At 38.0% G+C, this 25,099-nt stretch overlaps 1 protein-coding gene across 1 annotated transcript in view; it reads left to right on the forward strand.

Moving 5' to 3' along the window:
* The window catches only part of LOC135077405 (tRNA dimethylallyltransferase), a 329,624-nt gene that overhangs the window by 255,271 nt on the left and 49,254 nt on the right, over positions 1-25,099 (forward strand). The window contains exon 4 of the mRNA XM_063971940.1: positions 14,675-14,798. Within this exon, the coding sequence (XP_063828010.1) occupies positions 14,675-14,798 (124 nt within the window). The remainder of the gene's footprint in view (positions 1-14,674; positions 14,799-25,099) is intronic.

A 25,099-nucleotide genomic window follows, 5' to 3' on the forward strand; every position in this document is an offset into this window, starting at 1 on the left:
CCCCTTGGAAAGTTTCCTTAATTATGTAACAGTGAAACCCTTTCACGAGCTTTCAAGTTTAGATTGGATTGAAATAATAATCTACATACATGTACTAAAAACATTCCTATTAATGAATTAATTTTACTGCTGTTTTCTGCCACTGACTTTTCCTGCTGAATTTAGATCTATCTAGCATCAGAAAATTTCACCAAGCAAGAAAATTTCTTCGCTATAATTATTATATGCTTTGCAACTGTACTGATTGCAAGGTGGACCGACGACCTGATAAAGGTAGCAGGAAGGCGCTGGATGCAGGCCGCTACCAACCGTGCGATGTGGAAGTCATTGGGGGAGGCCTATGTTCAGCAGTGGACGTCCTGTGGCTGAAATGATGATGATGATGATGAACTGTATTGATGCGACAAAGTATATCCCATGTTCTTAACTTACATTCATTATATTTTTTTTTGTCTAAATTCATCAGAATTACTACAGTGATTTAGGCGTGTAAACATATAAAACAAGGTAGAGCCACTTTCGCATGATTAATATTTTTAAATTTTAATAATTAATGACTTGGCTTTAATTCCTTAATTTCGCGAACATCAAGGAGTTTATCAATCATATTTTAGTATTTCCGTTGAGGATTCTTAAATGATTGTGGACAGTCGAAGCACTTAAGGCTATACATTTTTATTGCAAAATCACACTTATTACAACGACATAATATGCCATAGTGTTTACCTTGATGTGATCTGGTGTATTCTTAGCGAAACCGACAAAGGAACTTGTATCGTTCCGGCTCGTTTAGCCGAAAGTGTATAACTCGCTTAACATACTTTGTTTGGGGAGATCCATTCATGAAATCTGCCTTAGGAATGAATTAAGTAGGTACCAATTACGTCAGTTCATTCTTGAAATTAAGTTGTGTTTTGTTTTTCGGTTACAAGTAGGTAGGTACGGGGGGTTTAACGTGTTGGACGAAAAAAGGGTTACTTACCTCATAACAATTTTTTTTTCTATTAATATCTTGGTTGTTAAATTGTTAAGAATGCCTATGTAAAATTAAGAATTGCTTTTAGCTTAGGATACGTTTTAATCCATTCTGACCCCTATGGTATTCGAATCCATGCCAACAGATCGTCATAATAAATTAAATAACTAAATTAGGCTTAAACCCCCAAGTGACTTCAACCAATCGTATAACTTTTCCTTAATTAATTTGACGATAGATTGACAATTAAACGGTCGCTTGACGACAACATGGTATAGAGGCACGTTACATCGTGAGCACATGCCGTACATCAACTTTTTTGGTAACCCTTTTTTTTGTAATGGCCCGTGTTAAAAGAAAAAAAAGCGGTCATACATAAATACATTTCAATCGGCACGCGTTCTATGAAGTGAGACAGTGACGGTGACGGATCGTTAATTATCTCTCTTACTATGACACTCCCCGTGTGACATCCTAAAACAAAAACTAATATTGTGAACCTTAATCCAATACAATAAGTAATAGCTTCAGACTGATACGAAAATAAATCTTCTATGTAGAGATCCGCGGTTAAACAACAACCCCTAAGGCCTCAGCCTCGAACTTAGCGGGCAGCGGGGCGGGAGCGGCGGCGGCGCTGGAGCGGGGTGGGCAACGCAGACCCGTTCTCGAAACAAGCGGGCAGCTCGCGCGGCGCTTTAGCGGCGAAGTGTTGTGTTCGGGGTTGTGTTGTCGAGATATTTGTTTTTATTCGCAAACGAAATGTCTGAACAACGGCGACAATTTTATTTAGATTCAAATTTATGCCTAACGCTCGATTTATTGTGGGCAAAAGAAGGAGTGCGCTGCCCGCTCGTTGCCCGCTCCCTCGCCGCTGCCCGCTCATTGCCCGCTGCCGCCCCGCTGCCGCCCCGCTGCCGCGCCGCTGTTTTCGAGAACCGGTCTATTTGATTTTACGCATAAGATCCTGCCGCTCCCACGCCGCCGCCGCCGCCGCCCCGCCTCCCGCTAAGTTCGAGGCTGAGGCCTAAGGCCCAGAACAGACGGTGAAACGCAATTGCAACGAAACTGTAACTTTCTGATGATTCTGATGAATGAAACTGAAACTTAAAATTTCAAACTGGTCGCGTCATGTGTGGTCTCTCAACGGACGCTATGGCAGAAACTTAGATGCAACTCAAAAATAACTAGCAGTTGCAGTTTCGTTGCAGTTGCGTTTCACCGTCTGTTCTGGGCCTAAATCTCTACGCTGTTGAAATGAATAATGTGTAACTAGCAAAATTACTATGTACCTAACTAGTAAACAAAAAAATATTATCATAACCAACCCGCCAGTCCATATGATTTATTTTCATAATACATATTCATGGCACCTGAAAAGCTTATTATTCTCTCTCTCCTCAGTGAAACTGTGTTGAAAGAAAAATTAAATGGATATTTTTAAAACAAACAAAACAAATATAATTTTACCAATACACAATAACGTTTTAAGTGCTGATAGATCAGCTCTATTTCTATGCTGAATGAATAAGTTGGTATGAAAACCAATAAATGCATTAGGCTTAATATAAAAATAAAATAAAAATCAGTTTCAAAATATACATATTTGTGGTAGGTGTTCTCTACATTAAAAGAGATCGAGTTTAGTTCTTTCTCAGTCCAAAAAAATTATCTACGGAACACTTCTTGACGTAGGTTTAAATGCGCACTTGACCAGTGTGTATGATAGAATTATTTTTTTTACCTTACGTAGGTCTTAGAGGTGAACGTCCGCCGTTTTTGTGCGCTATCAGTTTTTGTTGTTTTTTCTGGAACAATATGTAACATTTGTAGTGTTTGACATACACTAATTACAATTTATGAATAACTACGAGTCCTCAAGTTTCAAAAAAGTTACGTGTAAGATAAAAATTAATGCGCAGCAGTTTTTGGCTTTATATCAATGTTTGTACATCTTTGCAAACATTGTGTAGAAGGTTTTATTGTGTCAATATAAATTAGAATAAGTACGTTAATTTTCCTTTGTCATGTACAAAGAATAGTTGCTTAATGTATTTTAATGTACAGATGGTGGACTATTATTTGTAATAATTATAGATGTCTTCCCCTCTGAATAAAGCATAAAACCTTGGATCGAATACGGCTGTACAACAAACAAACCTATTTATAGAATAGCCAAACAATTGAGTACACTCATATTGTATGATATTAATGTAGGTCTCTTAATCTTTCCCCCTTAGTAAATTTTAATCCGACAGGTAACTGCTCAACTGAACTGATAGGTACTAATTCATGCTAATATGTATGTAAATGTGAAAGTAAGTCTGTTACTTTGCATGTCTAAAGTAAATAATCTATTATAAAGTTATAGCTAAGACCTACAAGAAGAACATTATTCGTTCATTATCATCGGGTAATGTTACTTTGTGTCGAAAATAAGAGTGATATTTCGTCATTTGATGTAGATTTTTTTAACCCACAATGAATAGAATAGAATATATTTATTTAGCACACAATAGAAGAAGAAAACACATAAATGAACAAAAAAAAAGAAACCAAAATAATTTGAGTGTCCTGTGCCTAAAAGGTCCTTGACTCAGAATTAGTCGTGACAATATAGGTACCACGACCCTGGTTTTCAGCAAGGACCTTTGGGTTAATGGGGAAGCTCTCTTACCCTTCTTCTTCTTGTCGTGTCGACAACAAACCTACACAGTGTCAGCCCAAACTCCACCACAAGAGTGACCTTCATTAAACCTTCCTGCGTGCAGTTGTTTGGGCACGCAGGGCACGATATCATGTGCTTCGTCGACTGGGGAACAAAACCACACTTGCACTCCAAGTTTGAAGTTTGTGTGAAGCCGATGAGTTATGTGGGGCTCTCCTCGCCTGAAGGGCAAAGCCTCCCCACTAAAAATTAATTGGGTCCCTCTGGTCGCGTTTAGAACCTCTGGGTCTAAGTCAGATGGCCTAGATTAAAGCTTCATGATGATACTTTTTACCCTATCGTGCTCGGTAACACAAATTACACAAAGCACTTCGGAAACCCATCAGCCACCAGATATCGCCTTTCACCTTAATGTGCTTAATTACTACTGTTAATTCGCGGGGACTTTTTGCAATAATGTTAATTGCAAAGGTCAAGACAGGATCCGGTGCATTCTTGAAGTTGAAGTTGGTACATTCGGCGGCAAAAGTAGTTATTAACAAAAAAATAAGAAATAAAGCTTTTGATGGATTCTAGTATCTATTTAAGTCAACAATCGGGTACGCGACATCACGAATTTCAAGTTCAATCAAACTCGTATCGTTATGGCTGTCTGAATATCAAGAGACCAAAAATTTTAAAGAAAACGGGACTTATTCCACACACACAGCTTGGCCTCCAATGAAACAATTAAATACCTACATATTCATAGAGAAAAGTTATCCTCTGAAAGTCCCTAACAACGGGACGATCATACACAGCCCACAACAAGTACTCGTATCTATTACACGCGGCCATTAAAAATGTACTTAAACCTGGAATTCGGTCTACAAAAGTACAATCTACAACACATCGGTCTCTACATTTTTGTTGCAAAACGACTTTTAATACAACCACATAAGATGCCGCGGTGCTAGCTTGATGTGCCGCCTGTACATTAACAGCGGCTGCGCGTACGCATTCCTCTGCGTACAGCGCGTTATGGGAATCGACGCGACTGTACCCAGCTCGGGAAAGAACAGCCAGCTCGCTTAGAAATTGCCTCGTCATCACATTTTCACTTCACTGCTGAACATAGGCCTCCCCCAATGATTTCCACAATTGGAGGCCACGTACCGGAATGCGCAGCGTAGGACGTCCTCCCGACCCACAAGGTGGACCGACGACCTTATAAGGGACCGACCGCAGGAAGGCGCTAGATGCAGGCCGCCACGAAGCGGCCATTGTGGAAATCATCACATTTTAAAACAATATATCACATTTTACTGTCCAGCATTTAATTAAGAAAAGTTGTCCTATGTTCGCAAGGTCCTCAGTTTTATTCCGTATACAGGGTGTTAGGTAAATGGGTATATGAGCCAACACTAGCCCATGTTAACATGGGCGTATAAATGGTATGGTGAAGTCAGAAAATTGATATCTTCATTTTAATTATTTTAATTTTCATATAAATCGGATTTTATAAAATTTATTTTGTATGTAAATTAAAAAAAATTAAATGACGATATCAAATTTCTGACTTCACCATACCATTTATATGCCCATGTTAACATGGGCTAGTGTCGGCTCATATACCCATTTACCTAACACCCTGTAGTGATGATTTATTCTACATACGCTGTACAACTTTAATAATTAATTACAAACAAGTAGGGATTACTTAACCCTCACTTAATGATTTTTTTTTTTTTTTTTTTTTTTTATGTGATAGGAGGCAAACGAGCAAACGGTAATGATTGATGAAAAAAGAAATGATATTAAGATCGCTGAACATTGAGACGGTTGAATATGTTTTAATGGGCGGTCATGATCGCTTACTGCAAGTATGTCAGATGACCCACATATTCACTCTTCTTTTAAAAAATGGGCCTGGATACGACTGCCCCGGCATAATCAAATCGTGTTTCTGGTTTGTTTCTTCTCTTTGGGCTGTGGCCTGTTTGCCTACAACATTGTATAGATTGACGCTTTTTAAGTTCACAAACAACGTTTCAACATGCACAAGACTTCCTCAAAAGAATGTAAGTCTGGCAATGCTTTCGGAGAACCGGCTGCCCTGTGTGAAAGCCCTTATAATATTTAAATCGCGAAATTGTAGTGTCTGTTTAAAGGTTAAATCATTCAGTTTTAATCAATGGCATTGAATTTTCAATGCTGGACGTAGTATTTATTTTATTTGTAAACATATAGGGTCTCTTCGATTCCATAGTTAAGAGGCACTTACAGGTCAGGTATGTACCATCCTAGACTGCATCTCACTAAACATCACGTGTCATTGCAGTCAAATCAGATAATACTATAAACCTTAGATTTCTTGATTAAAAAGAATATTACAATCAAATAAAATGAGACAAAAATTCTTTTGACCCAAAACACATCTCTTGTATTTTTACAAAAAAGATATCTTGAACTTTCGCAAAGTCAATTAGTGGCTAATTTGTTAATTAGCTGAGTGCATTTCGGAGTTTATAATCGTAAACAGATTAAACGAAGATAAAGTAATGCATCTCGAGTTTTTGGCGAGAAAGAGAAGCATTTTATTGTATACAATTTGTTTTAGCCGACTATTAATGTGTAAAAAAATGGTTATTAACTACTATCTACTGTCATTCATTAAACGAGTATCACTAGAATAGTCAAAACTGAAGACACGGCTGTATGGCATAATGCCTTTGCCTTTTCTTACAAAGGAAAAAAGTGCATCTCAAGTTGCACAAAGCAATTATCAAAATTGCAATAACTCGTATCAACTCGGTCTAATCAGCTGTTTCCTGCCCCACTTAATGGGGGCAAGGAGTTGGGAATTGGGACTTAATTTATGAGTCAGCCTCATTGTACCTACTCTTGTACAGACAGCATAACAGACCATTGTATACTTGTTGCAAAATAGCTCTTAATGCAACCACATAAGATGCCAGTGTTAAGGTTGCGTGCGCCGTTCATCGTAATTTTAGCCGACTACTGTAAAAGTGAGTGACATGTCATTGAAACTATCGTTCGTTCGTTCGTTTCAGCCGAAAGCCGTCCACTGCTGGACAAAGGCCTCCCCCAAGGACATCCACAAAGACCAGTCCTACGCCGCTCGCATCCATGCACCTCCCGCGACCTTCACCACATCGTCGGTCCACCTAGTGGAAGGTCTGCCTACGCTACGTCTTCCGGATACGGCTTCCGGTGAAAGTATAGTAACTAGAAATATTTACTTCTTCTTCCTCCTCGGTCCACATACATATAGTGTTCCTCCACAGACTCTATAGACCTAGAAGAAATACGGATTATTTAAAAAATAATAATCTCTACCCAAAGTTTATTAGACGATTTCACGAAGCAAAGCTTTATGCTACATTATGATGGAGCTTCTCAGAAAATAACAATGAAATTTGAAACAACAAACCTAATTAAAACATAGAAAACACAATCAAACCTACTCGTATTTATGTTAATGAACGGAAAACCCCCAAACCTGATTTTCATAAATAAATAAAACATAATAACGTCTACCTGTTTCTTCCTCTGATTAGGTGGTTTTACTATTTATAAACCTATTTACTTTGCCTACGCTTTTCCACGTAGTTTTCAGATTAAATATTTTCACAGGCGATTGTGCCTTTTGATGCTTTTGGAGAGCCTTACAATAAAGTATCATTTATTGGTTCAATTTTGACTTGCATCTTCATGGGTCATTTGTTAATTAGTGACATCATCTACCTTCCCTTAAAAGGATCCGAACATGTCATTTTCCAGTAACCCTGTATGTTAAACAGTTCCTTCCCTTTAGAAATGTAGATAAATTGTATGAACGATAGCAAATTATAAATCACCGATAACAGATTTATGTAAAACAAATCTTGAAACCATTTGTAATTCTAGAATACCGGAATTTATCACCGTTTAGTTTAATCCACGATCTGACAGGCATTTGCCTAATCTAAATCCGTTTAGTCGTTACTCGTGATTGTTTAACAAACGGCTTTACTTTACTTCCACTTTTAATGTGTCATAATCATTGCTTAGTTCCACTTATAACGTAAGTAATATCCGACTAGCTTTCCGCCCGCGGCTTCGCCCGCGTGGACTACATTATATAGCCTATAGTGGACCCGCCTATTTTTTCCAAACAAAGACAACCAAACAAAGTTTTCCTCTTTATAATATTAGTGTAGATTTAAATATCTCCGTAAAGCGAGTAGACATAAAACTTTATAACCAAAATCGGTCATTACTACCAACGTTTCGAGTCGTCTCTACATTCAGCCTAAGATTAATAAATAAATCAATAACCACTAAGAGGTTGCAACAAAAAGTGCTTAATAGACAAGAGTCCAATGCCGCGGCGTGATTAAAAAAAACATAAGCAACAGGTGTCGGGTCGATGACCCCGCTTACATCATGGCGGGGAAAAAAGGCCGAATAAAAATGTGTAGATTCGGTCGATGAGTTTCGTTCAGACCATTTTTTGAGCTCCCATTGAGTGTCTGGTCCACAATATAAGAAGATATTAAAATAGGCTTACTGCAAACTGAATAACCAATGAAAAAAGTGACTATTCCCACCTCTCGATCCCACCGCTGCAACTTCTGTCTAGCAAATGTCGGCGAATGCGAATGACGTACACTACTGGACAAAGGCCTCCCCCAAGGATTTCCACAAAGACCGGTCCTGCGCCGTTCGCATCCATACACCTCTCGCGACCTTCACCAGATCGTCGGTATGAGGCCCATAGAAAGCAAACACGTCTGAGATCCATAAACCATCACTGGCTTCTTCATGCCATGACATTATCATCATCTGCCATCACCAGAACCCAACCAGTTAAGGTCAAGTTTGTCCCGGGGGAAAGTTATACAGACATTGGACTTGCAACGAATTTAATCAAAAGAACATAGGAGGAGTTCGAAGTTAAGATTCAAAGTGAATAACCAATCAGATCACAGCCTGGGACGTCTATCCACAAGGTGGACAGACCTCTTAAAGGTGGCACGAAGGCGCTGGATGCAGGCCGCTACCAACCGGTCAATCTGGAAATCATTAGAAGAGGCCTGTTCAGCAGTAAACGAGCGTCCTATGGTTGAAATAATGATAATGATGATGAACCAATCAGATTTCGTTACTTCCACAACACCTCTCCGCTTAGCTTCTGTTCAGAAATCACACATCTCTTCTTTTCTTAGCTTTGGTGGAAACCGGGCCTTAGTCAGAACTGCATCATTCTTAGGAATAATCACCTGGTTATGAATAAAGAAATTTGAAATTGAATTTGAATAATCCAACAACCTTTTAGTATCTCTACAACAATCGCTCATTGGGCTTTGTCTAACTAAAAAGTATGCAAATTGGATAGGTAGGGTAAACAGAGCTAGAAATGTGTCAACTCAGTCACCTGGAAACGTTTTGCTTTGCAATCAAAGATAAATTACATTCCTGTCTCTGTATACATAAACAATTAGAATCTTTTAAGCTTATAGCTGGATACAAAAAGCTATAAAATCCTGTTTAGTGGTCCATGAATGCTGGGTAGTCTCAGTTTCAGAGCTCATTATTTTTATTACTTAATCATTTCACATTTGTCTCTGAATTGTATGTACGTACTCTCTATCTATACCTATTACTAGAGATGATAGGCATCCTTAGTTATTGTCATCATCATCACTTCAACCTATGGGAGCCCCCTGCTAGATTTCAGGATTCCCCAAAGATCCAGCCACTACATTCTTATCTCATCAGGCCGATGAATCAGCTCCAAAAATGACCCGGAAGTTTCGATGATGAGAAGAATACGTATCGTGCCTACTCGTGTCTTCTGGTGGTCGTCGGTCTATCTTAAAATAACTTAGCCAAAAATAAAGACCCAGTACGTTCAGTTAAAATGAGCTTTCTATGTGAACTTGCATTATGTGTAAATACTTAACGATGCGTGAACACAGCCAATACAAGCTCGCATTCACGTGGTCTCACCACCTTGTTTCTGTTTAGACAAATTGCATATATTTTTCATGAAATATATGTAACACAAATGGTCATGTTGAGTGCTCTAATGAGTTTTAATTATTAGGTGATGTCTCTACTAATTGGTACTTTTTAATATATGAGAATCGTATGTTATTTTTTCGCTACATTAATTTTCAGTTTGTTCGATGTTCTCACCCGATTTCGGTACTGAATGAGCTATAATATTTGATAGGAGTACCTCCTATAGGATATTTTTAAAAAAACATTTCAAAATATGCATTTGCTTAGTACCTGTAGTTGATGTGCGTGCGGGGTATAGTTGCGTTTTTTTTTATTTCCACAATGTCAAGTTAACAAACCTTTCAGAGATTCGAACCTAGACCTCAACATAGAACTTATACTCAAACAGTTACCCAACCAATCAATAAATCAGAACCCCTTTATCATTGTCTAATCGATTCACAAACATACACATGTTGTATATCATGGGAAGGCGTGCCCATAGCTCGCTAGTCAATAACTTAAGAATGGCGGACGGCTCGATCAATCACTGTGTGTTTATGTGCCGCGGCGACTGATTGCCGACAGTTCGACGGCGTAGTTACAAACACCATCTTAAAATATATTTCTTGTCACCATCATCATCATTTCAGCCAATGGCAGTCCACTGCTGAAGGTAAACCTACCCCATGGTATAAGTACGTCACAAAGCGCGATTTCTCGCGATAGCCAAATAACACTACTGAGCGTAAGCAAAGTACGCTACAAGGCACCATCTCTCGCGATGTCAAAATATACACGCCACATAAATTATATTGAATTGTTCTGATGCACAGTATACATACTGGGATAGGATACATCCTACATCGATAATAGACATAAATTCCATCCATCAGGTGCGATGCAGACCAAAAGCTCATAATTTACCATGTATTTTAAGGTCTCTCTATCTGTAAAATGTGGTTTACATGGGATGAAGTTGCCGATTTTTCTCGAACCTTCTGAAAATCACATTTTTAATCATGCGTGGTAAGCAGAGAGCTAAGTCTGCTCTGAGACAGAACACTGGAACAGTAGCATTCACAGAAGTGACCAGAACTCTTTACCTCAACGTAATAGACATAGTAAATACGCGTCCTCACCTGCCTTTGCGCGGCAAGCCTAATGATAACTCTATTTGAAATATTGAAAGCCCCGAAATTCTGAGTAAGATATCATTATGTTGTTATGAAGTAAGAAATTTTGAATCAAATTGTCGGAACGATGAGAACGCGTCGTGAATACAATTGCTCGAAGCCAGTTTGTTAAGGAAGTGATTGGCGCCGTCAAATATGTCATTAGTTTAGTAATATTTAAAGTGATTGTTTGGTTTTATTTGACAACCTGTACATCTATAACTTTATCTTTAATAGTAGGTAAGTATTCTTGTTATAAATATTAATAGATGAGTTTAAACTTTTAAAGTATGAGTGAACGGTAAGATTCGGATACAAAAACAAATCAAACTACATATGTAGATGAACTGCAGTTCTTCTACAAATAAAGTGTCAATTAAAACTCTTTACCTTATTAAGGGCTGATTTCTCAATCGTCGGATAATTTTTGACTGAATAATAGGTTTGGCACATTCACAGTTTCAGTATGGGAAATATGTCATGATGACATGTTTATTCGTAAGATAAAAGTCTGACGATTGAAAAACCAGCCCTAAGAATTGTTTTGGCATTAAATTTGAGCGGAGCTTAAAATAAAAGCCGAATAATGCTTTAAAAGTTCACAAGTAGAAGTCACGGCTAGCTAAAACTCTTACAGTGACACTAAAGATGTTCCTTGGGAGAGCACGCTATGGCCAAGTATACTCATAAGCCTTGCAGCAGAAGTGGCGCAATCGGCGGTGTCTTTACTCTGTTGGCTTAGAGTTCACTTTTATGAGTTTTTAAGTGGCCATTATCACGGGGGACGGACTTAATGTCTTTATGTGGGGACTTGAGATGGCCGTGCTGCGTTTACTGTATTGTGTTTGAGATATTAAATTCGAATGGCAGTTGAAATTGGATTACTATTGCCAGACTTACTTTTTTCTGTTATTTGTTTTAACAAAAATATGCTTTTTAGGCGTCTGATATACAGGGTGTCCCAAAAAATAGTGTCAAGCCGAAGCCCAGAGGTAGATCATCACTGTATTATGTAGCTGCATTGAACTGGAAAATCTCTCTGTTAGTTAAGACCTAGGAACTACTTAGGTACCTACCTCATAAAGTGCCTTTGTCACCGCTTGTCAAGTGATCAGAGTGTTGAACAATCTCAATCCGGCAGAACCTGGATTAAATTCAAAATTGGAAAGTATAACTTACTTGTGCATTTTTGTTCCCTTTGGTTAGAAAATGGAATAAACTTGAATAAATTAGAAATTTAGTTCAGTGCTTCAAAGGGAAATCTCATTCAGATGCATTTGTAAACTTTGACCTCAGCTGATGATACGACGTTGACACGAGGTAATTCATATGTCCTGGGATTTGGTAAGTGAATTCAGAATCTCAAGCAGAAAGTAGATTACAATTTCCTAATCTGCTCACCGCATAGCTATGAAGGTATGAATATTATCTATCATCCACTATTGGCTTTAAGTTTTATGTTGATTGCAGACCGTACGATGAATATTACACTTGTAATTGCCGTTGTTTTATAATTTATAATCAATTCTGTTAGTTTTAAATATTGTAAAATGAAAATAAAATAGATATTTATACAGTAATCATAACGATTTTTCTAACAATATTTCATTGTGAGTTAAAGATACTCTGACGCGCCTTGTTAGGGCATTTATACCGTTTAATGAGTAATAAACATACTCAATTAGGTGCAAGTGTAAATACCAATGGCGGTAAAGCACGATTAATGTTTGCTTATTACTTGATATTGTTATTGATTTCAAGGGACACCGCATTCAACCTTAAAATACGGTGAATACTCAATACTCAATCATATGTTGATATCCATAATGTATAATGACGGCGAAACTTAATATTGGGTTCTTTATGGAACCTGTTAAACTGTTAACAATTGACACACAAACCTACTTCAATATATTTCATTAATTACGATCGTTACATCAATATTCATTCCATTTTATATGTTTTTGCGCTACGTGGTCTACCTGATGTAATTTCAAGTCGATCTTACCTTTGTTTTTCAAGTCGGTCTTAATCGGTTGGCGAAATAGTTGCATTCTTCAAACTGAGGTTTCTATTCCCAATTTTTTTCAGAATTCAATTAACCGGTATACAGGTACCTACATACGAGTATATTTGCTTAGGAAGCCACTTTGAGTCGTCAGTCTGAGTAACCTATATCTGACACTCTTCTAGTTTGACGACACACGATCAGCAGAAGATTCAATCCTTCTTCTATGTTTCCTCTTTCATCATCATATCGGCCACAGGACGTCCACCGCTGAAGATACGTGGTGGGCCACAGTTCCAACTACCCATTTCTGTATTTTCTCTCGCTCTCATCAAATGGCGATTCTTTGTGATAGAACGAGACGACATGACTGGAAATGGGTAGCTGGTGGCCCATAGAACATATCTGTTTACTATGCCACTTTGAGTCGGATACACCCATATCAGACAGCCTTGATCTCTCGATCAGCAGAAGAATCCGTCCTTATTTCCTATCCTTATATCCAATCAAATTGCTTCTCAAAACTTTCTCTGTCATTCAAGTGACTCGCCCATTCTAAACGAGCTTAAACAAGCACAAGAAGTACTCTTACGTACGACGCGGGTAGTAGGATGTGGTGTAATTTTTTGCCCCGGCCAGGCGCGGCTCCAAATTGGTAGGTAACCCGATAGGCAGTTTGTGGACACCGTGAGAATGGGACAAATCTATTACTTAACTCTGCCGCACACTAGGCCACTGCAGAGCCACTAGTGCCGGTCACAAATTGCTGATATAATCATAAGCATTATTTCACCCAATTCCATCGATCACCTCCTATTGAAAACTAAAAATGAAAAACCTTTATTTAATTTAGGCCAATATTTGGCATTTGTGAACTACCTACTTAATATAAAATCGCTAGCTCATCAGCGCCTATCTTAAATATGTCTGATTGACTGTGTTTAGTTATGTCATTACCTACCTACTCATTGTTTGGATAAGATGTATGTACAAGACTGCTTGCATGCATTTTGAAGCACCTTCAAAATTGAGACTGTATTTAATGAAACTCATATGACTCTTTGTGTTATGTATGGTGTCGCCAAACACTATGAGTGGCCGCTACCGAGTAATCTATGAGATCCAACTTGTGGTGGCCATGAGTGGCTGCTAGTTATCGGTGGCCCAGTGTGCGGCGGAGGCCCAAGCCGTTGACCGGCACGGATTGTATTGCAAGTGGGTGACAAGAGCTTTTTTATATGTCTAGACTGAAGACAATAACCTAATGAGAGATTCTACTTCTTATTTGTTTTCTTTGATTGAGTTACCTACTTGGTCTTCTATGGCCCAGAACACATGGTGAAACGCAATTGCAACGAAACTGCAACTTCTAGGTACTTTCCTTTGTGTGGCATTTTTAAACCGGTTTCAAACTGGTCGCGTCATGTGTGGTCTCTCAGGCCCAGAACAGACGGTGAAACGCAACTGCAACGAAACTGCAACTGCTAGTTACTTTTGAGTTGCATCTAAGTTTCTGCCATAGCGTCCGTTGAGAGACCACACATGACGCGACCAGTTTGAAACTTTCAGTTTCAGTTTCATTCATAAGAATCATCAGAAAGTTGCAGTTTCGTTGCAGTTGCGTTTCACAGTCTGTTCTGGGCCTCAACGGAATCTATGGCAGAAACTTAGATGCAACTCAAAAGTAACTAGAAGTTGCAGTTTCGTTACAATTGCGTTTCACCGTGTGTTTTGGGCCTAAATCATCGATAGCATTTTATCACGGCGCGCATCCTAGCCCGATGTGCGTTCGACCGTACTTACCATGTGTACGACGTACGTCTAACATCTTCTTAATAAGTAATTCCTCTTCTTCGCAGGTCAATAGAAGTGTGGCTGAAGACTAGACGGCTTCACAGCGAGATCCTGGCTGAACAGAAGTTGAGCGAGGGCCAGCTCCGGAGACCAGGCAGCACTGTCATATTCTGGCTCAAGTGCGAACAGGTAAGAACATCTTACTAACATCATCATTTCAGCCACGACGTTTTCCTCTAATGATTTCCACATCAAGGCATTGCCCAGTTGGTAGCAGCCTGCAAACAGGGCCTTCGTTATCCGATACGTGGCCCCCACTCCAGAGCCTTGCTCTCCGGCTCCATCAGCCGTCAGTTCTGCGTACTGTGTGCTCTGCCCAAGTGCCCATTACTAACATCATTTCAAAAACACAATAGCTATAGAGGAGGAGAAGAAGAAGAAGAACATTATTTCAATAGTAAATTTCAATAATAGTCAGTGGGGGTCTAACGCAGTGCACTTCGCAAATGAGCACTTCGAATAATGTGCACGGTTCAACACTAATCCTCAGCTTTATATTGAGACTCGCCGTGGTATCCACTGCTGGACGTAATCCTCCATCGTTTTACTGCTGTTCACTATTCGAAGAACGTATGTGGCCCTCAAGGAATGCTACAAAGGACGAACTCCTGCTTTTTTATCTTACTGCCTATACTTTTGTGGTCGTCGGTCCATCGAGTAGCTGGACGTCCCACATATCATAAATTAACAAGTATCCTGACCAAAAGGAATAGATTTTCTAACAATAGGTTATGGTGGTAAACTCTCCAGAACATTAATTTCCATTCATTAGTTTTACAACTACATAAGATGCCACATTGTTTAGCTTGATTGCGTATATTTCGCGATAATACATACACAGTATTACAAGGTGCGCTGAACATAAGCACTTTATTTACGCTTATGTATAAGGACGTTTTTGTAATCCGCCGACGAGTGTCAATCTTATTAAAATTATGTGTTTATTTATCACTTTTATATCCTTCGGAAATTTTAATTATACCTTTATGGTAATATTCCATGTCACGAATTTTAAACGCGGTGTGTGTCGCAAATTATCCCAACTTACCAATTGTCCCTATTTATTCAGGCATTTTAATAAGGGAAATGTCAGAATTTTCAAATGTCACACTCAGCGTGCTCATTTGAAATTATAATGTGACTATTTAAAAAAAACTCAACCCTGGTGTATTTTAATTTTTGCATTTCAAACTCAATAACAAACTGTTATTTATTTATAAACTCATCGCGCGCATTTACAAGGAGCATGTGCAGGGGTGAAATAAGAAGACACTGCGCAGGTGGTAAACACAGAGGATCTTTCTCACACTTCCACAACTATTGCCGCTTCATTGCAATCTACGAGAATGGAACCTGCTTGTGACGCATCTATGTAACGAGAAGTTGGAATTATATAGCGGAGATTATCAAGTTTAATGCTCATGATAAGAGAAAAAAGTTGAACCTGATAAAGTATAAAAATGTCAAAGGAAATGAGCACTTATTGAGGACGCGGTAAAGTGGCGCCGCTCTAGCGGGTGGACGATGAACGCGAGTTCTTGGGGTGGGTACGTTTTCTGTAAAACGCGTACATAATAGGTATACTCGGCATCAAATAAATCGCACCTCTCGCGACAAGCACTTATCAAACGTATGCATCCCCACTTCCCACCAACATTGGTACCATTTGAAAGCCTAGTTATAAACTACATTTCATTAAAGGAAAGGTTTTTACCCCAAAAATGTGTCTTTACAAGGATCCAGAGTCACTTCTTAAAAAATAGGTAGGTACGCTATAGCCATTTTTTATGACTATAAAACTGTTAAGTTGGGATTAATCGCTATCCATCTGTTAAAGAGGACACGTGAGATCTTTAATTGGTTTTATTACCATAAAAATTGGTCTAATTGATCCCAGAGGTGAGCCCAAAGTGAGGTCTATTTTCAAGTCACATTTATGGTATATGTAAATCATTTATTTAGAAATGAAATGTATTTTTCTTTAAGGATATTTATTGGGCTTTTAAATAACACCAATATTGTTGGGGTACCATGATTGTGTCAGAAGAAAATCTTTAAATTCGCGTCGCGGAAGGTGCGGTTTATTTGATGTTGAGTGTAGTTAGTAGTTTTAACCATAAAGGAAGCTCTGATTACGTAATCGTTGAAGGTTTATAAATAGACACTGAATATAATGTAATGTTATGTACTTATTAAAAAAAAGTAAATTAATATAAACGCCCTTTGTTTGTTGTTGTTTTCACACACAAGTGGATCAAAATTACTAGGTTCACAAAATCGGAAAGCAAACCTCGTGTCAATATCTTAGAGACACTTATCAATAAATCAATCAATCAATTTCTTTCTTTCTTTCAAATCACCGACCAATATCTTTGTTACCAGAAGCTAATCTACAATCGCCGCTGCCTGCGCCTAAATACAAAATAATTGCTGAAATTCATCAACCCAAGTTACTTCGTCTTTACTTTTTCCTGATCAATAAGTCTAGAAATGGGGCAGCAAGGTTCTGGAATGGAGGCCGCGTACCGGAAAACGCAGCGTGGGACGTCCACCTACAAGGTGGACCGACGACATCGTAAAAGTAGCAGGGAAGCGCTGGACGCAGGCCGCTACCAATCGATCAACGTGGAAAGCATTAGGGGAGGCCTATGGTCAGCAGTGGACGTCCTATGGCTGAAATGATGATGATGATGATGAAGTCTAGAAAATCGGGCTGAAATAAAGAATACGGTCTTGACTTTTCCCGGATTTTCTTCCAAAATCCCACACCATGGTCACCCTTCACACACGGCGCAGATGCGCGTGCGCACCACCTGCCAATCTCGGCGCGCGCAGGTGACCGTGTTTACCTTTTTTAACCCACCCACTAGTGCGGGCAAAAAAGGGCTGCCTTAATTAGATTTTTTACTTCAATAGATATAACGCAGGACAGGTAGAGAACATTTCTCATTTTTCTATATAATAATGGTTTGAGATACCCCTTTTCAGATGCCTTTCACCCCTTTAATAAAGTCATGATTCGATATGATAGCTTTTGATTGATTCAAATATCACAATTATGTTTGTAACAATTACAGTAAAAGTCGTCTGTCCTCTTTTCCTTGTGATTGAAGCTCTTTCTTTTAGTTGTTCGTCGACTTTAAATGTCTTTATATTTTGTTGGTGCATAATATGATCATAACTAAGTTGAATCAAGGGAGGAAATAAAGGTACAGGAAGCCGCTGGATGCAGGCCGCTGCCAACCGTGCGATGTGGAAGTCATTGGGGGAGGCCTATGTTCAGCAGTGGACGTCCTGTGGCTGAAATGATGATGATGATGATGAACAAAGTTAACAAAACATTTTATACCCTTAAAATATTTCTATTAATATCCAAAGGAAGAAGTTGCATGAAGAAAATGTTATTCCGTTTTAAATGACGATTAAATATTAAATGTTATTGATAACAATAATAGCTTCATGCTAAATTAAATAACACCCTGTAACATTCCGTTATGGACTTGTTAAATTAAAAAAAACACCCTGTAACATTCCATTAAGGACTTGTTTAATTTACCACCGTGTGCATAGCTTAAATAGAATACTTCGGTTGAGTCGTTACATTTTAGCACCATGTATAGGATAATTTGCATTCGTTAGTTGTTCAACAGTGTAGGCTTTTATTTTGTGTTTCCTAACCTCTCACGCATACACGGCCTTTCAAAGTTTAACTAAGCGACTCATGTTTATTACTTCATTTCGTTCGGTAATTGGAAATTAGACCACCTTATTTTTTTACTTTTAATATTGTCTATTAGAGCTTTTGAATAGATAAGATAATATAGATAATACCTATTATAGATAGTTGTTAAAGTATAGGAAAATATTAATAAAGGAGGAAATTATTAGCGGCGTATTTATTCAATAAAATACAACACACTGTTGTAGCTATTCCAATTGGAATTTTGAAGCTGGCTAACTCACATACTAAACTCTTCTTCTAAAGCTGGGTTGCACCACCTTACTTTAACTTTGACAAACGTCAAAAATCTGTCAAACTCCACACAGAAAACACCTGTTATCGTTAAAGTTAGGTGGTGTAACTCAGCCTAAGTTTTGCCTGGCTTACTCACTTTTCGGAACTTCTCGTAGCATTAGTAGCATTTAAGACCAAATTGCAAAAATCAAATGACTTATTATTTCTAATCATCGCTTTCCTTTCTAACTAAAATGCAGCATTAATGGCCGCCTCATTTCCACAAGAACAAAGGTGGCGTGTGCCGTCCCGATATGGCGCGCTTTTTGTACAGCAGATGTTCACGGGATTGCTAGCGTTTTGTACCTGCCACCACACTCCACAGTGGATGAGAATACAGTGGGCGCTGCTCTCATTGACTTATAGTACCGACATAAGATTTGTAACCGCCAATTCAGAAGTGGTCTATTATCATGCAAAGGAGTATTCAGAGCCGACCCGCCTGCAAAATGAAATGCTATGCAAATTATATTAAAAATGTCAATTACTTATTCATAATCGCATCCCATGGTAAACTGGAGAGGTAGAGAGTCTAACGTAGGTAATTTAAACCAAGCCTCTGCTTAGAGATTCTCTTGATAACTGTGTCATGACAACGTCAGAATACGTTCAGGTCTAAGGTTCTTCCAAAACCACGCAAAGGCTAGTGTGATTTCGGAATACTACGTGAAATGAAAAAGGAAACTTTATCGAAAAAAGCGCGCATTCCCCGTGTGCATTAGTAAAAGGTGCCTTAAATATCCGGGAGTTTGGTTTATCTATACTTATAATAAATCTGTAGAGAGGTCAATTCTGTACATGAAATATATTTTCAAAATAACTATCAGGGGGTGATTACTCATCGATACTGATGCCAAAAATACAATCAGTAAAATTTTTGTCTGTCTGTCTGTCTGTCTGTCTGTCTGTATGTTCCTTATAGAAACAAAAACTACTCGACGGATTTTAACGAAACTTGGTACAATTATTCTTCATACTCCTGGGCAGGTTATAGGATACTTAGGAATTCCCACGGGAACGGGAATTAGCGGAAAAATCCTTTTGTATGAAAAATCTAAACCGCTTAAGTTAGACGCTTGAAATTTGGCATGCAGGTACCTTAGTAAACTTAAAGCTTAGTTACAACAGGATATTGAAAAATTCTCACGGGAACGGGAGTTAGCGGGAAAAAAACATTTGTATGAAAAATCCAAACCGCTTAAGTTAGACGCTTGAAATTTGGCATGCAGGTACCTTAGTAAGCTTAAAGCTTAGTTACAACAGGATATTGCAAAATTCCCACGGGAACGGGAGTTAGCGGGAAAAAACATTTGTATGAAAAAATCTAAACCGCGTAAGATAGATGAAGGGGGTAAAACGGGATCCACGCGTACGAAGTCGCGGGCGGCCGCTAGTATTACATATATTAGTCAGTAGAAAGTGTAACTTCTGTACCTAGCTGCACTGTTTTGATAACATGAGCACACAGGTGAATCCTCTAATAGTAAGGCAGGGTCATAGAATGCAATAGACGATACAGACAACACAAACTGGTTAGGAATGTGATCATTGGAAAATTGTTCCAAGTAATCAACCTTTTTTGTTGGGGTGATGACACATTTTTTAGTTATTTATACACTGCAAGTTGTTTGTATACTTACTACAGCTTGCTAAACCTTGAGCTACCATCTTCAGGCCATTCATTTAGTCTACGCTGCAAGAGCACATTCGTTCGTTCGTTCGTTTCAGCCGAAAGACATCCACTACTGGACAAAGGCCTCCCCCAAGGATTTTCACAAAGGTCGATCCTGTGCCGCTCGCATATAGGCAAGAGCACGACTCTCTCTAATTTGCCAGAGGCAAATGGAGAATGGCATCATAAAGGTAGCAGGAAGGCGCTATCAACTGATCAATCCATTGGGGGAGGCCTATGTTCAGCAGTGGACGTCCTATGGCTGAAATGATGAAATGAAGGATTTGGCCACTCCCCAATGTGTTTGGGGATGTCAAAGTGCAGTCAAAAGTGTCTTTAATGTATAGTTGACAGTAGACCATATAGAAGTGCTTACAAATTGTTAAATATTTGATGCTAAATCACTTTTGTCTCTATCGAATTTCTTCATTGCTGTAACCTTAAACTTTTCTATAAAGCTCTGGTTTTCTTTAACAATAAAATTAAATAATTTGACTCACCCCATCGCGCACCTGTTCCTTCATTTCACTATTCCAAGCACCAGGTTCTCTACAAACACCTTGAGGCTATAATAGGATCCACGATTACCATAATATGTTTAATTTCCAACACCATTTAATAACTACTCTAACAATATATTTAGCTTCTATTCTAAAATGCTTTGATGCTAGTCCATTGAGCATAGAGTTGGGTTAAATGTCGGTATTGTTTGTCAGAAATATCGATACAAGTTTCATTGTGTCTTAAAAAAAAATATTTACACTAATATTCAGTTCAGTATTTATGTTACGGTTAATGTGATAAATTGAAAATTATTAATAATAACCGGTTATTATGAATAATTACCGTCAGTAGCGGTATAAAAAGTAAAAAAACTAAAACCCAACTACGACAAAAAACGACACTGAAAAAGTATAAAACAAGATTTTCAGAATACTGAACTGAACAAAGTTGCCAATGTAGTTGCATAGTAATTTTCATGTTTGGAAAACCGCAGTCACACGTTGTCAAAGTGCTACGGTAGGAAGGTATATGTAACGTGTGACTACGCCTTTCCAAACATGAAAATTACTATGCAACTACATTGGCAACTTTGTTCAGTTCAGTATTCTGAAAATCTTGTTTTATACTTTTTCAGTGTCGTTTTTTGTCGTAGTTGGGTTTTAGTTTTTTTACTTTTTATTATTTGTACTATTTTGGTGTTAAAGTGTATTTGTAGTGCATAATATTAACAAAAGTTAAATTGATGAACTAATAAGTAGTAAAGAAGCTATGAACGAAAAGATGTGAATTATATGTAATCAGCCCATGAATACAGGTAAAGTCACAAGCAAATGCTAGTAATATATATATATTCGAAATGTACAAGTAAAGCGCTTTCAAATGATACCAAACACGGCATATTTATCTTAACTTTATTTTTTTAATATGTATGTTTTGTCCGCTAGAGGGCGCCACATTCGATTTTGTGAAACCCCATATAGCCTATAACCAGCGAACAATTAAGACACTTCTAATGATATGTCATTTGTCGAATTCTGATAAGTAGTTTAGAAGTTACGAGGGAACACATGAACATACATACATACATACATACATACATAGCCTGTCAAAATCATAACCCTCCTTTTGCTTTGCCGTAGTCGGGTAAAAAGTGATAAATTAATCATATTTAACAGTGATTATTTAATAATGCAACCTTAGTACTAACAAATTTCATAAAAGAGAACAACATCTTGTGTACGTGCTCGTGTACAGCCAAACTTTTGAACGTTTTGACATCATATATTAATATAATTTGGCATAAAGAGTTTGGAATGTTTCTTGCATAATATTACTTTTCCATGATGCCTATAACATAATGTTTTGATTTAAAGTGAAAAATAGGTTAAGGTGCGGCGGGGGTGGCCCTTGGGCCACCCCTAAGCCGCCTATTTAGTTTTATACACATAAATGACCTCATATTAATCACATTTACCAAATCATGCGGTAATTATTCATAATAACCGGCGATTATTCATAATTTTCACATTTATCACTTTGACCGTAACATTTACACAAATATTTACATTAACATGTTATGTAGGTTATTTCTCCATGACTGACTTATTGACATTTTCTTTCAACAGTTTATAATTTTACAATTATAGAGATAACTCATGTTCGTTATTTTTTAACCTAATGCGGGTTGCAGACTAAGAGCTAATTTAGTTTAGCTTAACTCCCTTAGCTGACGCAGTTTTCCGTTTTATTAAGGCTGAGTTGCACCAACTTTCTTTATTGGTAAGTGTAACAATAACGTTTTTTTATGGAGTTTGACAGATTTTTGACGTTTCTCAGTGTTAAAATAAGATGGTGCAACTCAGCCTAAATGTCTGCTTAGTTTTCTGGCTGGTCTGCACACAACTGTCTGACTTGCCCATAATTTCATCTTTTAAAATCTAGTGTATCGATCTTATCTAAAATAGTCATATAATTTTATCGATATATTTTCCACGTCCCTAGGCTTTGTAGTAAAGCATAATACCACGTTATGTTGTACAAAATACAAATGTATTAAGATATCAGTTTGGAATGTTGGCAATCCAGTGGTAATGATCGGATTAGGCTCGCCGGGTCAGGAGTTCAGGTGGAACCGTGATTAAGGCTTATTATGTTGCCTTGAAGTGGACTTTAAGAAGGTATCAATTGAAAGGGCTTGGATAAAGGCAAGGTATGCATTTTTACAAAGGTGTAGAAGACTCCGGAGATTTTGCATTATTGTATTACCTGCTCTGTCACTCAAGAAGATGCTGGTTCAGGCAGAGAGTGGATGAAAAATCCTGAAAAATAAATTAAAAGACATTTACCTAAAACTGGTAAATACCAGTTCTGGGTACTTATTCAGTAAATCTGAAAATATATTTGTTAAACAGAATTGACCCTTCAAACAAATCAAAGCTTATGTTAAAAGAACCAACAGTTATTTTATTGTAACAAAAGCTTTTTAGGGAGACTGGTGTTTAATTAAAAAAAAATGCTAACAGAAGGCGACGATAGGATGACTGAAATATTTTGATATGCAAATTGATACCTTCAACCCAATACGGATTTTAAAAGAAGGATATTATCAATATAATGCACCTTAAAATCATTGATCCACGTACCTCTTCAATTACGTTCAACAAAAAACACCTTTTAGAACCAAAATGCACCATCAACAAAATTACGATTTCCTGTAACAAATATAGTTTTTATCGGCAATAATAAATATCGGGCATTGATATTAATACTGATAAATACGGCACTTTAAGCGCCTTGAACACAGGTAGGTGTAATAAAAACAAAACCCTTTTACTTAAAGAATAACGTCGTAACTCAAAATAGAGTTGTTAGTAGCAAATTCGACCGTATGTAAAACTTATTACAGTGTCAAATCAAATGTGCTAGTAAAGGTCCCATATCGATACACCGGGCGAGCAGCTGCGCTGCGCGTGCGCCTAATAAGACGATATATCATTCCGGGTTCTTTGGATCTATTTTTTAACATTGTTAGTATGTCCAGTTAGTCGGAGACACCTTTGGATGAATACCGCAATATAAAGAAATATTTCACAGGAGATCAAGTTAGAATACACGTGAATACAGTTGCAAAACAAAATGTCGAATGTTGCTCGAGCAGGTAAAATATGTGACAAAGCTGGAATGCATGTGAAATGTACAACGTACCGACGTACATTTTAACTGGACTCTCCAGGGTTATCAATAGAGAGAGATATGTACTTTATGTATGTTACGACGCCTGCTTGCTGTACAACAAAGGATTGCTTGGTTCTAAATAACATAACAATGCCGGGGCAACCTATAATTAAGGCAGCACTTAGATTAAGTTTAAATACGTTGTAAATATTGATTGTCCACGAGTGTATGTCTCGTTGGTTGTCCTAGTCAATAAATAAAAAAAATAAGATTAAGTTTAAATTACCCGTTAAAGTTTCAAGCGTAAAAAAGTTGTTTTGAACTACGAATTTTACATGGCTGAAAGTAAGCATTCTTCTAATTGATAATGGTCAATTTTAGTCAGACCAAGAAAAGAAAAATATAAATGAAAAATAGGATAGAATTAGTACCCACAACTTAGCATCAACTTCAAAATTCTTGCAATACATTTGTAAATTCATTTTCATTCATTCATCTCTTTTTCTTGTCAATAAGCATCCCTCAATCTATTTCCCTCTATTTTGCGCATCGTCGTTTGTCGTCGTCGTTTCAGCCGAATGCCGTCCACTGCTGGACAAAGGCCTCCTCCAAGGTTTTCCACAATGAACGGCCCTGCGCTGCCCGCATCCAGGCTCTTCCCGCGACCTTCACCAGATCGTCGGTCCACTTAGTAGGAGGCCTGCCCACGCTACGTCTTCCAGCCGTAATTAAATCGCTCATTACCATCATTATATTCATAGGTCTTCATTACCAGCCTGAGGCTACTACTGGTAGCCTAAGGTCTACGATTCAATTAGCTGTTAAACCGTCCCCACTATTATAGTAAATCGGCTTGTACAGACCGGCGCACGCGACCCTTGAGATGTGTAGGGCTGGCACTCAGAAGAAAATAAGTCAGTTTTTTGTTATTCAGTCTGCTGGGTCAGGGCTGAAATGGAAAAATATTTTTTTTGTTACTTAATGAACTAAATATTAATTGAATCGGAACATAATAACAACATTATACTTATTTGGATAATGGCTTCTGCCGTTTGCATCTTGCCA

The sequence above is a fragment of the Ostrinia nubilalis genome, chromosome 13 (genome assembly GCF_963855985.1).
Source record: "Ostrinia nubilalis chromosome 13, ilOstNubi1.1, whole genome shotgun sequence".
Lineage (NCBI taxonomy): Eukaryota > Metazoa > Arthropoda > Insecta > Lepidoptera > Crambidae > Ostrinia > Ostrinia nubilalis.